This window comes from Hypanus sabinus, chromosome 27 (assembly GCF_030144855.1).
Source record: "Hypanus sabinus isolate sHypSab1 chromosome 27, sHypSab1.hap1, whole genome shotgun sequence".
Classification (NCBI taxonomy): Eukaryota; Metazoa; Chordata; class Chondrichthyes; order Myliobatiformes; family Dasyatidae; genus Hypanus; species Hypanus sabinus.
Window position 1 is genome coordinate 23,412,755 of NC_082732.1, and position 15,206 is coordinate 23,427,960.

At 42.4% G+C, this 15,206-nt stretch overlaps 1 protein-coding gene across 1 annotated transcript in view; it reads right to left on the reverse strand.

Moving 5' to 3' along the window:
- ano11 (anoctamin 11) overlaps positions 1 to 11,948 on the reverse strand; it is a 49,132-nt gene extending 37,184 nt beyond the window's left edge. The window contains exons 1-7 of the mRNA XM_059951949.1: positions 11,918 to 11,948; positions 11,267 to 11,741; positions 6,509 to 6,605; positions 3,991 to 4,172; positions 2,839 to 2,946; positions 1,976 to 2,112; positions 1,073 to 1,130 (exon numbers count right to left, since the gene is read on the reverse strand). Coding sequence (XP_059807932.1) covers positions 1,073 to 1,130; positions 1,976 to 2,112; positions 2,839 to 2,946; positions 3,991 to 4,172; positions 6,509 to 6,605; positions 11,267 to 11,398 — 714 coding nt within the window. The 5' untranslated portion in view covers positions 11,399 to 11,741; positions 11,918 to 11,948. The remainder of the gene's footprint in view (positions 1 to 1,072; positions 1,131 to 1,975; positions 2,113 to 2,838; positions 2,947 to 3,990; positions 4,173 to 6,508; positions 6,606 to 11,266; positions 11,742 to 11,917) is intronic.
- Positions 11,949 to 15,206: the final 3,258 nt, after the last annotated feature.

The following is a 15,206-nucleotide window of genomic DNA, read 5'->3' on the forward strand; positions in this document are numbered from 1 at the left end:
TACTCCAATCCAACACAACCACAAAACACTATTTCCCTTATGCACACTATAAAGCATCAAACTCCACATGCCACAGACTCTCAGACTCTTAAGGAGGAATAAAATGAAGTGACAAAGAGGGTTATAGAAAACCTTCCTGAAATTTGAAAATAAATCCTGGATTTACACAAAAAAAAACCTTAGGGATTCACCATCAAAAAATGTTTAATTTATTTTCGGATAAGATGCTTTGAGGTTTGTCATGTTGGCACTGCCCATAGGACTGACACTCCAATCAAAGGGCCTAATTTGGTTTTATTAAAATTTCTTGAATGGAAGATTGGCACCCAGACCTGAGGCTGTGGGTGAACGTCGTCACATTGCAACAACTGGGGTCGAGGGTAGGGGCACTGCAGATGCCAGACTCTGCTTCTCCTGCTCCAGGCTCCGCAACCCATAGGGTTTAATACTGAATTAAGCATGTCAGATAAACTTCCCTCGCTTCTGTTTTCAATCACAGGTGTGGCAGTAGCTTTTTGCTATGTTTCACATTGTGTCTGAATCCTCAAATACAACTAACAGCTTCAGTCTGCACCCTATTGCCTGTTCTTTTGATCCACCTCCTCACTGCAACCTAACACACCAGAATTCTCACCTTTCTATCTCTTCTGAACCATCATTGACCTGAATCAATGACTATTTCTCAATCTGACCCGCCAAGTCCTTCCAACGTTCTTGGGTTTTTTTTGTTTTGCTCTTCCAGCATCTACAACTCCCGTTTGTGCCAACATCATCTTTATGACCTTTAAGAAGCTATCTTATCAGATACTGATGCATTGGTTTGGTGTAGACAGTGGAAGCCTTTGAGCCAAAGAGGATAAATCAATCCAGAAGACAGTTCATGAAACAACTAGTGTACCTTGACCAGTAAAAGACTGAAATATATGGTGAGAAGAGGGGTAGGGGCCAGTGGTGGAATTCCTTTACTGGATTACTGGGACACTGTCTTCTTCATATTCCTAAAAAGCTTTTAAACTTGATCTTATCTCACTCACATACAATTCATATTAATAGTTTTATAAACAAAACTTACAATCCGGTGCCGCTGCGTGTTGGTGAAGTAGGTCTCATGACTGTCACTTCCCAGAAACCTGGAACACCAAAAGTAAAATATGATCTTGACCCAAACAGGAGTGCTATCTTCAGCTGAAGTCTCAGAAAGAACATTATGTGCCATTGTGGTGAACAACATATACCTGTCTGGACACGCCCCCCCACCCGCTGACGGCTCCTGTGGCTCCTCCCACAGACCATGGCTCCTCCCACAGACCCCAGTATAAAGGCGATTGGAGGCACTGCTCCTTCCTCAGTCTCCAGGATGATGTGTGGTGGTCATTTGCTGCTGATGGTGCTTTCTTCCAGTCAATAAAAGCCTATCTGCGCTCACATCTCCGAGAGTTATTGATGGTGCATCAGCCATGCACTGGAAGTACAAATTAAACTGGTGGTCGTGATACTCACCATTTCATAGCACCAACTTTTTGACACAGTGAAGAGAGCAGAATGGGAGTGCAGCCTATTACACACAGCCATACATACATGCGATAAGGCTGCCTGGACTCTTTGTTAATTCAATATGGAATTCGTTTCCATCCAAGAAGACATAGCTGAGACTGAAATTTCATCACCAAGACAAATCTGTTTGTTGTCTTGCTGGATCTCCTCATGATCTGCTCACAGTAACAGGGAACACGTCAACATTCCTGTTTCAAAGTCTGTCTACAAGTGCCCACTTCCCTCTAAAATTGTACGTGAATGGACTAGAAGTGGAACCACATAGCCTGTTCCTCGATAGATATGAAACCTTTTTAGTGATCCTCCGCCCCACTGTATTAAACACATCCTCCTTCCTTACGGTCATGGTCCATATCTCTCTTGCCTTTCCTTCCTATGGAACTCTCACAGAGAAGCCTCCCCTGCCCTCCCAAGTGCTTACTTATCGAGCTTAGATTTGCGGAAGGCACAGGTGTAGTAGTCTACAGGCCGGTTGGCAACATGCTCAGACAGGATGTTTGGGACACCAAGCTTCCTCAGGATTTCCTCAGACGAATTCAGGCAGGGATTAGGCTGTGCCTATGGAGAGAATGGAGAACGCAGAGGAGATGGCTGAAATGGGCAGAAAACAAAACTTGTGTACAGCTGGGCAACTGGAAAGGCCTAGCAGGAGAGCGAGTTCCCAAAAAAAAAACCGGAGTGAGTGCAGGAACTCCAGAAGTGGAGTGGGGCGGGTTAAGGAAGCTGAGGGGGCTGCATACACAGAGAGCAACCATCATATCCGGGAACCACGTTATTGATCGGAGCTTGTTTTTGGGAGGGAGAGAGAGGTGGTCAGCGAAAGAAATAAACAAACTCATGGATTTAAGTACAGTAGTGCACCCACTGTTTTTAGCATTACAGTATTTAGCAAGCATTAGTGAGATTGGATTAAGTGCTTTGTAATGTACGGTCAGCAAACTCAGCACAAGTAAGAGCTGGCACTGTCCTGGTCTATATTATTCATCATGTTCTCATAAAAAATATTGGTGACTTAAATGTTTTTGGGATGTGAGTGTTGTTCTGGCTGCAACTATAGATTTCAAGGTGCTTTTCATGTAATCAGATGATATCACAACTGCATAAATTGTACAGCATGCCAGGACAAGATTTTCAGATGACTATTTGTCTGACTCAACATAGTTCTGAGCAGGCTGCTGTATGTAATAAGGTGTAAGCGTTCAGTCGGTAGTGTGTCAGAACAGGTAAGAAGACTGCAATGCCGAACACGGTGCACGCATCGGAAACGAACAGGCCGCAACTGACCTGCAGAGGTGCTCGCATACACAACTCTTCGGCGTAGTACCCCAGCACATCCCAGGGAGCACTCAGCTTCATGTAATGGATGCTCTTCTTCTCACTAACAGTCTCATCCTGAAACACCGGATCAGTGAGTACATGGCACCAGCTGAGACATTTCACCGTCAGATAGAAAACAGCAGCACATGCAGAGAGAGCCTGCCACACACACAGCATTTACACTGCTCCCAACTACACACACCCTACAAGCACTCTGTCCCATTCTGTTTAATTAAGCATTCGAAAAACACATGATGCTGTGGAGTCACTGAACTATACTCCGGCAGAACTGCACTCACATCTGCAGAAGCTTTCAGCTGGGAGGAGTGCATTCAATCCCTATGTGCTGGTACCAACTTTTTGGAAGAGCTGGCTAATTTAATCCCAATCTCCTCTTCTCCTCCATTACCTAGCCTACTTAAAAATGTTTGGCTTCCTTTGAAATTCCCAATGGAACCGGATCCTGCTAAATCTTCAGCTCACACAATCCAGATATCTCCCAACCCCCATTTCCCCATTCCTCTTCCCGGCATCAATTTTCAAAATATAACCTGTAACACCAACCCGCTCACAGGGAAGGCAGATCAGAGAATAAACACTTCATTCCTGAGGCTATGTTTCAAGTACATCTCTTAGAATATGTTTGCTCATTGGGACTGCACTGAAGGTGAGTTTATCCAGTGATTTGTTTTCACATGATTAAAGCTAGGGAATTTCCTAAAGAGACACTCCCATACTCCCACCCAAGGTAATCTTTTTAGTATCACTCTATACTCTAACCATAAAAATATATAATTAAACAAGGCATTTAAATCATAAGCATAAATAGTTTCATTTAGCATTTTGAACCAGATTCACAATCTTATTTCCAAGCAACTCTCTCACTGTGGGGATTTGTGTACCTTACATGCCGTGCATCTGGGATGTATGGTGCAGAATATCTGCTTCATCTCCAACTGATAAATGTTTCTCTCAGTGTGTTTTTATTTGGAACTTTTTTTTAAATTAGGAAGAATTGAAAGTGTGAAAGTTGGTCCATGCCTGAACATCCCGTAGAGAAGAGAAATTCTGGCTAAAGAATTCACTAATGTGGAACTGGACTTTCAAAGACATTATTACCTTCTCCATCAAGAGTCCTACATTCTGTAAATTCTTCATGAATTTGTTCCTCCATTTCTCATGCTTGTCCAGCAGGTTCACCTTCATCACATCCTTCTCTTCTTTTCCCATTTCCTGATACTTGCATTGCCCCCTCTGCTTCTTCGGTGTTGTTTTCCTCACTTCCCAGACCAGTACAAAATCTGAAAGGAGAGCCACCGGGTGTTAACAGCATGCTGTTTTGCTTCTGATGAACAGGGCAGCACTCCCAGGGCCTCAGATCCACTTCACCTACAGCTGGTAACTTGATCAAGCCAAGAAATCTCTGGCATCAACTAGATTTAAAACCATCCCCATCTCCCTGGATCTACTGACACTGTTTTCAGTGACTTACTAATCATATCCTTGTGCATATCCGTACTCATTCAGGGAAATGGCTGTCATCATTACAAAGGGTATTTCTGTCTGTTCTTGCGGATTTACTAACAGCATCTCTGGAAACCATTGATGACGGTCTTTGAACTTATTGGCAAGATTCCTGGGATTTATTGACAGATTCACTGACAACGTTCATGGTGGGGGCAGGTTCATTCAAAGGACAAGTGACTTATTGACTATCACCAGGGATTTATAGACATTATCCTAATAAATGCGTTGGCAGAAGCCCTAAGAATTTGCTACATTAATGCAAGTTGTTGTATTCCTTGCAACAGCGACCCCCAAGAGCTTTATTTATTGAACCAAAACCAATTTCAAAGAATGCCCACACCAAATCAGGTCAAAAACTGAGTATAGTCTCAATCAGTCCCGTTCTAGTCCAATGCACAGAATCGAAGAAAGATGCAGAGGGTTGTTGGTTCAGCCAGCTCCGTCACAGGCACAAGCCCCCCACCACTAGTGCTTGAAGAAGGTGGCATCCATCACTAAGGACCCTCACGTGTCCACTTCTCATTACTGCCATCAGGGGAGGAGGTACAGAGGCCTGAAGACCCACACTCAAAGTTTTAGGACCAGCTTCTTCTCCTCTACCATCAGATTTCCTGTGAATCTATGAATACTGCCTGTTAGCACTATTTATTGATTTTCGTTTTAACATAGTAATTTTTATATCTTGCATTGTACTGCTACAGCAAAACAACAAATTTCATGACATGGTTCAGTGATGATAAACCTGGTTAGCTTCTGATGTCCACCACAGTTCGGAGGGAAAACCTCAAAGTGGATTGCATGCATTAAAGCAATATTTAGTGCTGTGTAGATAGAAAGGGTAGTTTTTCAGTGCATAGCAACATAAAATGAATTAATTTGTAGTATGAGAGTATTATTTGGGGAAGGGATATTAGCTCAGGCAACAGAAGAACATCCTGCTCATCCTTCACCTGTGCCGTGCAATTTTTAACATTTGTCTCACCCATTATATTGGTCTCATTTGAAAATAATGCACATTTCCTCTGTGCATTTTAACAGTGCCAGCTTCGTCACAGTGTGGGACTTCAATGCAAGCTCTTCAGAATGAACTAGGCAGCCAGGTGAGCCCGGTGACATCGTTACGTGCTGCGCCATTCTGAAACTGTTTCTTGGACAAGTAAAGAGATATTGGGAAAAAGCAGAAAATGCAGGCCAGGCAACTTTGGTGGAAAGAAAATGCAGCTTCTGTCGAAGGAAAGTCTTCATGAGGCCTTCAACCTGAACATTACCTTTCTGTTTTTTCCAGCATTTTCTTTTGTTTCAAATCTTGAGCATCTGCGGTTCTTATATTTATCAAAAGATGTACTCATCTACTTAGACTGCCTGTTACATCCTCAATAATCCACTGTGATTTCCATTCCTCACTGAAATTATGACACAGCCCCAGAAAATTCACTGGACTGCTTTCTCCAATTGCACAGTAGCACACCCTGCTGGTCACAGAGAACTCTGCTCCTTGGTAAATGATTTCCCTGGGATTGCAGCAGTTTCAGAAAGATAAGGTTAGCTTTAGTCAAAATATACACTGAAATGCATCACTTGCTTTAACAACCAATACAGTCGGTGATGTGCTGGCAGAAGCCTGCAAATGTCGCCATGCTTCCAGCATCCTAAACCGTACACCTTTCAAATGTGGGAGGAAACCGGAGAACCTGGAGGAAATCCACACAGTCACAGAGAGAATGTACGAACTCCTTACAGACAATGGCACAACCTTACAGTTAGCACTGTAAAACATTACATTATTTGCTTCTGTACCATGCCACCAAAAGTGTCCTGGGGTGAGGAACTCCTGACAATCATTCCAGATGTAATGTCATGACAAAAAATACTCATAAAAAGGCACCACATTCACTGTTTGAATGTTGGTAATACAAAGCATCGGGAATTAAAAAGCAGGGAGATTTAAAAGAACAAGTCAAATTTGTTGCTGCAAAGACAACAAATTTCACAACATATGCAGTGATATTAAACTTGATTTTTGATGATTCTGAACAAGTCAAGATGGGGTCAGGGATTGAAATGTCTAAATATATGCACACTGACAAACAGACAGAAATTAAGTCCTTACCAATTTTTGTTATCCCATCCTTGAAATAGTTCCCTCTGCAATCGGGGCTGTAACCACTACTGGAATTTATAGACAAGCCATCATCATCTTCATCACCCTGCAGCACAAAAGCACCAATGGAATTAATTACTTTGCCCACATGGACATGAGCAAGAAATCACAGAGATCAATCAATGAGACCAGGTATTAAGCAAACGGACCCTGGTGCTCTCTGGTCAGCACAGGAGTCAAGGATCATAAGCCAGTCAGCGAGAGATTTACTTTGTGAACAGAAACGTTAACAATGAACACCGGTGTCAACCAACTATTTCCTGTTTTGTTTTTTTTCCCTGCAAAAATGATCTAACCACTGTGTATCTTTAACAGGGCAATTGAATAGGCAACAGAATACAATGCTTCACTACTGAAGGCCTGTGCCCAGAAGTTGAATTAAAAATCGTGGAGTTAAATAGCACAAAAACAGCACCTTCCATCCATTGAATCCCTGCTGACCATCACTTACACTTACTCCTTTTTAATTCTCCTCCAACTTCCATTGACACACTCCCACCCCCACCCTCTTCACTGTGATAAGCCTTCCTCTCACCTATCCACTCGAGGAATAATCTACAGTGGCCAGTTATCCCACAAATCTTTGAGATGCAAGAAGAATTTTGAAAAGGGCCAGTAAATAATGGTCAGCCAGAAGGGCCAGTTCACATGCTGCAAGACTCAATGGCTTTTAATTCCAGAGGAAACCACAGTCACAGGGAGAACATGCAAACTCCACACAGACAGCACATGGGGTCAAATGCCATCTATAAATTTGCTGATGGTGGCAGAACATTGTTGGCAGAATCTTAGATGATGACGAGAGGGTGTACAGGAGCAAGATATACCAGCTATTTGAGTGGTGTCGCAGCAACAACCTTGCACTCAAAGTCAATAAGACCAAAGAACTGATTGTGGAATTCAGAAAGGGTAAGAAGGAGGTACACCCACCAGTCCTCATAGAGGGATAAGAAGTGGAAAGAGTGAGCAAGTTCAATTTCCCAGGTGTCAGTATCTCTGAGGCTACATCCTGGGCCCTCCATATCAATGCAGCTACAAAGAAGGCATGGCAGCATCTATATTTCATGAGGAGTTTGAGGAGATTTGCTATGTCACCTAAAACACTCACAGATTTCTACAGATGTACAGTGGAGAGCAATCTCATTGGCTGCACCACCATCTGGGATTGGGGTGGGGGAGCTACTGCATAGGATCATAGTAAGCTGCAGAGAGTTGTAAACTTAGTCAGCTTTATCATGGGTGCTAGCCTCCAAGGTACCCAGGACATCTTCAAGGAGCGACGCCTCAGATAGGCGGTGTCCATCATTAAGGACCCCCATCCTCCAGGTCATGCCCTGCTCTCAATGCGATCGTCACAAAGGATATACAGAAGCCTGAAGGCACACCCTCTGCTGTTCTTCCCCTCTGCCATTCAATTTCTGAATGAACGTTGAACCCATGAACACTACCTCACTACTTATTTAATCTATTTCATATATACTTAAACATACACCTCTACATAATGTAGTTCATGGCTTTTGTTACCCTATTACTGTGTATTGCATTGTACTGCTGCCACAAAGTCAACAAATCTCACATCACATGCCTGATTCTGATTCCAGTTGGTGAAGATGTGAGACGGCAGTTTAACCAGCTGCACCTTCATGCCACCATTCATAATGGGACATTAACCTGAGAGAATGGGGTTAAACAGTGACGACAACAGCAGCAAGCAAACAGAACTGTTTGAAATCAAGCACAACTGTTACTTCAGCTATCATCCAAGCTGAGCAATAAACAGGCACGTTGAAGTCTTCATCAACTTACAAATATTGCTATTAATTTACCAGTGAGCATTAGGACTGACCACAGTGGGATTTATTGGTATGATGTAAAACTATCAAACAGCATGTTAATCAGAGCTGATAGTACTCATTATTGTTATATAAGACAACATGCTTCTAGGGAAGGAACAAAGGCACCTAAAATACCACTTTAAACACACACTGCAAAGCCAGTGCAGTACATTTATTGTGACCATGGGTTTAGTGGCAGCACACGGTTGTAAAATGGCTGGAGCTGTGGGAAAGCAGCATGACTGAGCCTGGTTTACAAAACACAGCCAGAAGAGGGTACAGGAGATTTGTAAAGGATAAAAAAACGTGGTAGGCTAATCTGGGCCAGATGTTTCTCCACAATGCCACAATATTTTCAAACAAGCCTCAAGTATTGCTCCAGCTAAAAGAAGTGGCCTTGAGGGAATCTTACAAAGAGCGTGATGGTATACAATGAGTAACATACAGAGAGGGGGATGTATTGATGTGGAGGTACACTGATGAGGGTGCAGTGATGGGGGCCTGATGGTATTAATATCGATTCATCCCTCTGGGGTACAAATTCCACCCCTCATTCCCAACTCTGACCTTTTTGTTCTTTTCATTTGCGTATTACTTTCCCTTCCCCCTCCCGGTGCCCTCCTCTTTCCCTTTCTCCTATGGTCCTCGCTCCTCTCCTGTTAGATTTTTTTCTTCTCCAGCCCTTGACCTTTCCCACCCACCTGGCTTCACCAATCACCTTCCAGGTACTGTCTTTCCCTTCCCCCCCCCCCCACCTTTTCATTCTGGTGCCTTCTCCCTTTCTTCTCAGTCCTGAAGAAGGGTCTCAGCCCAAAACGTTAGCTGTTTACTCTTTTCCACAGATGCTGCCTGACCTGTTGAGTTCCTCCAGCATTTTGCATGTGGTGAGTGGGAATGAAGATGTGACGTGACGAGTGTGTGGACTGATGATGAGAGGATGCAGTGATGTGAGTCTGGGGGATGGGAATGGGGGTTGGGGGATGGGGCGTGGGGTGATGAGGGGATACAGTGATGAGTCTGTGGGGGATGAGGGTTGATGATGTGGTGATACAGTAATAAGAGTGTGGGGATGCAGTGTGTGTGTGGTGGGGGAAGCTGTTAAGGAAATGCAGTGATAAGACCTTTGTTTAGAAGCCACAAGTGCAGAGTGTTACATGTTTGGGATGGAAATAGAAAGAGTGATGAGGATTAGAAAATAAATCTTTGATTGAATATACAAAACCACTTAAGTACTTTTGAAGCAAACACGAGGAAATCTGCAGATGCTGGAAATTCAAGCAACACACACAAAATGCTGGTGGAACGCAGCAGGCCAGGCAGCATCTATAGGGAGAAGCACTGTCGACGTTTCGGGCTGAGACCTTTCGTCAGGACTAACTGAAAGGAAAGATAGTAAGAGATTTGAAAGTAGCAGGGGGAGGAGAAAATGCGAGATGATAGGAGAAGACTGGAAGGGGTGGGGTGAAGCTGAGAGCCGGAAAGGTGATTGGTAAAAGGGATACAGAGCTGGAGAAGGGAAAGGATCATTGGACGAGAGGCCTATGGAGAAAGAAAGGGAGAGGGGAGCACCAGAGGGAGATGGAAAACAGGCAGAGTGATGGGCAGAAAGAGCGAAAAAAAGGAGGGGGGAAAAAGTAAATATATCAGGGATGGGCGTAAGAAGGGGAGGAGGGGCATTAATGGAAGTTAGAGAAGTCAATGTTCATGCCATCAGGTTGGAGGCTACCCAGCCGGTATATAAGGTGTTGTTCCTCCAACCTGAGTGTGGCTTCATCTTGACAGTAGAGGAGGCCATGGATAGACATATCAGAATGAGTCATTACCATGGATCTCATCCAATTTTAAATTAAATGATAGGCAGATCATTTACACCCATAAACACAAAAGCTTTTGCAGACACTGGAAATCCAAAGTAACGGACACAGAATGCTGGAGGAACTCAGCAGGTCAGGCAGATCTAAGGGAGGAATAAAAAGCCGAAGTTTTGGGCCATCTTGCCTTGATGAAGGGTCTCAGCTCAAAACGTCAGCTCTTTATTCCTCTCCGCAGATGCTGCCTGGCCTGCAGAGTTCCTCCAGCATTTTGTGCGAGATAATTTACACTCGGATGAGATCCCTGCTAATGACTCATTTGAAAGCGTGTACCCTCTGCAGTGGCACCAGGCTGGACGGTCTGTCTCAAGTGGAGTATAAATGGAGCTCCAAACCATCCAAATGAAGGAAGAAGCTCGCCCCAAAAGCACAGCCCACGGCTCAGATCCAAGATCAAGTTAAAAGTTCTTGTGGCACAAGCTGCTCTCTTGCGTCTGCCATCAGGGAAAGAACCAATTCATAATGCTGACCACAGAGTCTGCTGGACTGATGAATTTTATTCAAGGGAATCTTAGAGGTGATGTATGAGGCTGCCTCATTAATTCATCATAATTTTGAAATATAAATACGTTAATAAACATTTCAAAATTTCAAGAAAATGGTAAATTGATTCTTTTATTATTGTCACATGTACAATGAAACACTGTCCATGAAGATCAATTCATTACAACAATGCATTGAGGTAGTACAAGGAAAATCAATGACAGAGTGCAAGAAAACTGAGTGGATCACATGAATGAGAATTTTTTTTAATGATTTATGTTTTTGCATGTTTTCATTCAAGCTGCGCCAAACACGTTATCAAAATGACAGGTTTAGACCATTTCCCCTCTGCGAGAATTAGGTATATTGAAATAATTTACTACACTGCCTGCACAAATAATTAGCTTGGATTTTTGAAGCAACCTTCTTCAATTTGAAAGTTACAAACATGCACAACAGGGAAGCAGGATACTGTTAGAGAAATTATAATTTGTAGTGGAATACAAAAGGTAACTTACAAAGACAGTAGAGCGATAGCCTCCATTCTGAACGCTTCCATAAGTGTCCATCAAAATCCGGGATGCACCTTTTTCCACATATGTTAACACATTCCGATCCTTCTGAGTCGCAAAGCTCTCACTCTGTAGCATCCTTCAGTCTCAAGACACATCAAATATGGCTGTGGATGCAAAAATGTTAACCAAGGAGACTCTTAATGATGCCTTTAGTCTGCGAGAACTTCAGCTTTTTTATTAAAATGAGATCTCAGCGTTTTACAGTCACAAACCTGGGGATATGTATCAATGCAACTGAGGATTCCTTTGCTGCTGATACAGATGTGCTGTGCACAGGCGTATTGAGCTGCATTTAATCTTCAGCATTCCCATTTAGTTGGCTTGGGAAACACCCTCTGGGGGCTCTTAGCACTTTAGATTCTGCTACAGTACTGTCTTTAATATTCAGCATTTGCTTTGCTGCTCTCCCTTCCCTAATCTACAGAAATACAAATACTGGAGGGCACTGACAAAAAAAATTAATAACATAATGTAAACACGCAGCACACAGAGGAGGAGGAGGAGACACAATTGTGCAAAGGAAGCTGCTTTTTTTATATTCCAAAGAATCAACATGGATATTACATTTCACTTTATTGTGTGTGATTGACATACCTAATATTGCATATCTGCCCTCCATTTTAAGCCACCCTCTGCAAAAAAATAGGATTTCACATTTTATTTCTCTGGTGACACATAATCCAGCTTGGAAAAAGAACCATTAATTCTGCAAAATGAAAAACTGAAGATCTGAAATTTAAACTGAAAACGCTGGGAATGTTGGGCTGATCAGGCAGCATCCATGGAAAGAGAAACAGAATTAATGTTTCAGGCTGGTGATCTTTCATCAGAACAAGGGCAAGTTAAAATAAAAGCATGCATATTTTAATTTACTGAGAAGGGGGAGGGGTAAAGGGAATAGAAAGAATATCTGTGATAAACTGGAGAACAAGGCGAATACATTGCACAGATGAGGGATGGTGGTGAAAGCTTTGTTAAATTAAGTAATCTGGATGCAAATAGAGGAGGGAGATGAATGAAAAAGGAGTAAAGAAAAAATAATGCTGCAACTGTGATATACAGAGGAAATCTAAATTAAAAGAGATTACTAACACTACCCAAATGGTCAGGCTGTGGAGAAAAAAATAATGAGTTAACTCTTTATATTTTCCCTGCTATTCACCTTCATCTCTTTCTATTTAAACCTCCTGCAGGAAGATCAGTTCATATAACAAACCTTCACCATCTTCTCTCTGCCAGCATCAACATTTTCCTACTCTGATGGGTTCTGATAGAGGACATCAGATCTGAAACACAAACTCTGCTTCTCTCTCCACAGATACTGCCTGACCCGCTGAGATTTTCCAGCATTTTCTGTCTTTATTTTGCACTTCAGGGGAGATTTGATAGAGGTTTATAAGATTGTTGAGGCATAGATAAGACAGACACTATCTTTTTTTCCCTCCCCGGGGTCCCCGGGAGCAAGTTCTGGGTGGTGGGTGCCTGGGGTAGTGGTAGAGGCAGATATATTGGGGTTTAAGAGATGTTTACATAGACACATGAAGGTGAGGGAGATGGAAGGAAATGGACATTGTGTAGGCAGAAGGGATTAGTTTAGATAGCCATTTGATCACTAATTTAATTGGCTCATCACAATACTGTGATCCTAATCTACATATGTTCTATGTTCAAATACATGTATATTTTCATGGAAACACCTCATTCCCAGCCTTTTCAACAGTCATTCTCATCCATTTTGTAAAACAAAAGTCTGGTAGCTGTTTGTCACTCCATTTAAATTTCTCACAAGATTCATTTGTCTCTGTGTTACTTACACCTGAAGTGCCTCACTCTCTATGTAACTCAATCCACACATATATTGCTTGTGATGAATGTTTAACTTGTCACTCCGTGTAATGTAACCCCCAACTAGATGTTAATTACGGCTTACCACCAGATATTCTTCACTTGCTATGTAACAGATTTCCAAGTATCTGTCACTTTCTATGAGATCAGTGAACATAAATTTTGTCTTTCATCTTTGCATTCAATTAACCCCAAAAGGAAATCTCTTACATTTTTCTTAAAACAGTTAACATTCTAATCATATGATGTCTGCATACATTGGTATACCTACGCAAGCTTGAGTTAGATTCTTTCAGAGGAGTGGGATTAGTTATGTTGCCTCCAAGGATGTGCAGCTTTTCACCAACTAATGATTGTTGGATGCATATCCTCTTTCCAATAAATGATTCACTATTTCATTGAATGATCCGCCAAAATATTGTATTAAACTTTCTGGTTCAGAGGGAAGAGTTCTGTAAAGTGAAATACTATTGAGTTACACAACCACTACAACTAAACCAAAAGTATTTTGGGTTGATACTTAGCATTAATTATGCAATGCTGATAATATTTAGAAAGAGGGGAAAGCATGGGAATTAAGTCTCTAAAGGCAGGACTCAACAAAGAAAGATTAGGATCCTAATTCTTGTAACATGATACCCAAAGGACCAAGATCAGTTTTTCAACAACCAATCTGCCAACAACCCAGATCAGGATGGTGATAAACTAGACTGTCTGAGGCTGGGAGATAAGTTAACCAGACATGTAGACACTATCAACAGAACATGGAGAGAGAAAGTAAACAGTTTCTTAGATGGCTGGGACAGTCAGCATTGGGTCCACTACTTTTCATGTTATACATTAATGATCTGGATGACAGAATTGATGGCTTTGTGGACAAGTTTGCAGATGATACAAAGACAGCTGGAGGGGCAGGTAGCAATGAGGGAGCAGGGAGTCTGCAGAAAGACTTGGACAGGTTGGGAGAATGGGCAAAGAAGTTCCAGATGGACTACTGTGTAGGGAATATATAATCATGTTCTTTGGTATAAGGAGTAAAGGCATAGACTATTTTCTAAATAGGGTCGTAGAACACTGCACAACAGAAACAGCCCTTTGGCCCATCTAGTCCATGCCAAACTGTTAATCTGCCTAGTCCCATCGATTTGCATCCAGCCATAGCCCTCCATACCCTCCCATCCATGTACCCACACTAATTATTTCTTAAATTTTGAAATCAAATCAGAATTCACCACTTCTTCTGCCAATTCATTCCAGACTCTCACCACCCTCTAAATGAAGAACTTCCTTATCGTGTTTCCCTTAAACATTTCACCTTTCACCCTTAACCTATGACCTCTAGTTCTAATCTCACCCAACCTCAGTGGAAAAAGCCTGCTTTCATTTACTTGATCTATCCCCCTTATAATTTTGTATCTCTCTATCAAATCTCCCCTCATTCTCCTATCCTCCAGGGAATAAAGTCCTAACCTATTCAACCTTTCCCAGTAACATAGGTCATCAAGTCCTGGCAACATATTTGTAAATCTTCTCTGCACTCTTTTAATCATATTCCATCAATAGGCTTCAATAAGTACATTTAATGTTAGAGAAAGGCATACAATATACATTCTGAAATTCTTTTTCTTCACAAACATCCACAAAAACAGAGGAGTGCCCAAAAAATGAATGACAGTTAAATGTTGGAACCCCAAAGCTCCCCCAGCTCCCCCTTCCCATGCACAAGCAGCAGCAAAACAATGAGCCCCCGCCCCACTGATCACTCAATCGTGCAGCAAAGCATCAATAAAGACACAGACTTGCAGTGCCCCAAAGACTACTCGTTCACCTGGTATTCAACATACCATAGACTCTCTCCCTCCCTAAAAAGGGAAAAAGAGGTGTCCCCATTTCACAGCGAGAGGGGAGACATCATAGCGGAGTCCATCATCAAGGACCCCCACAATTGAAGGCATGCCCTCTTCTCATTGTTACCATCAGGAAGGAGGTACACAGTGATTCAGGAACAGCTTCTTCCCCTCTGTCATCCAGTTTCTAA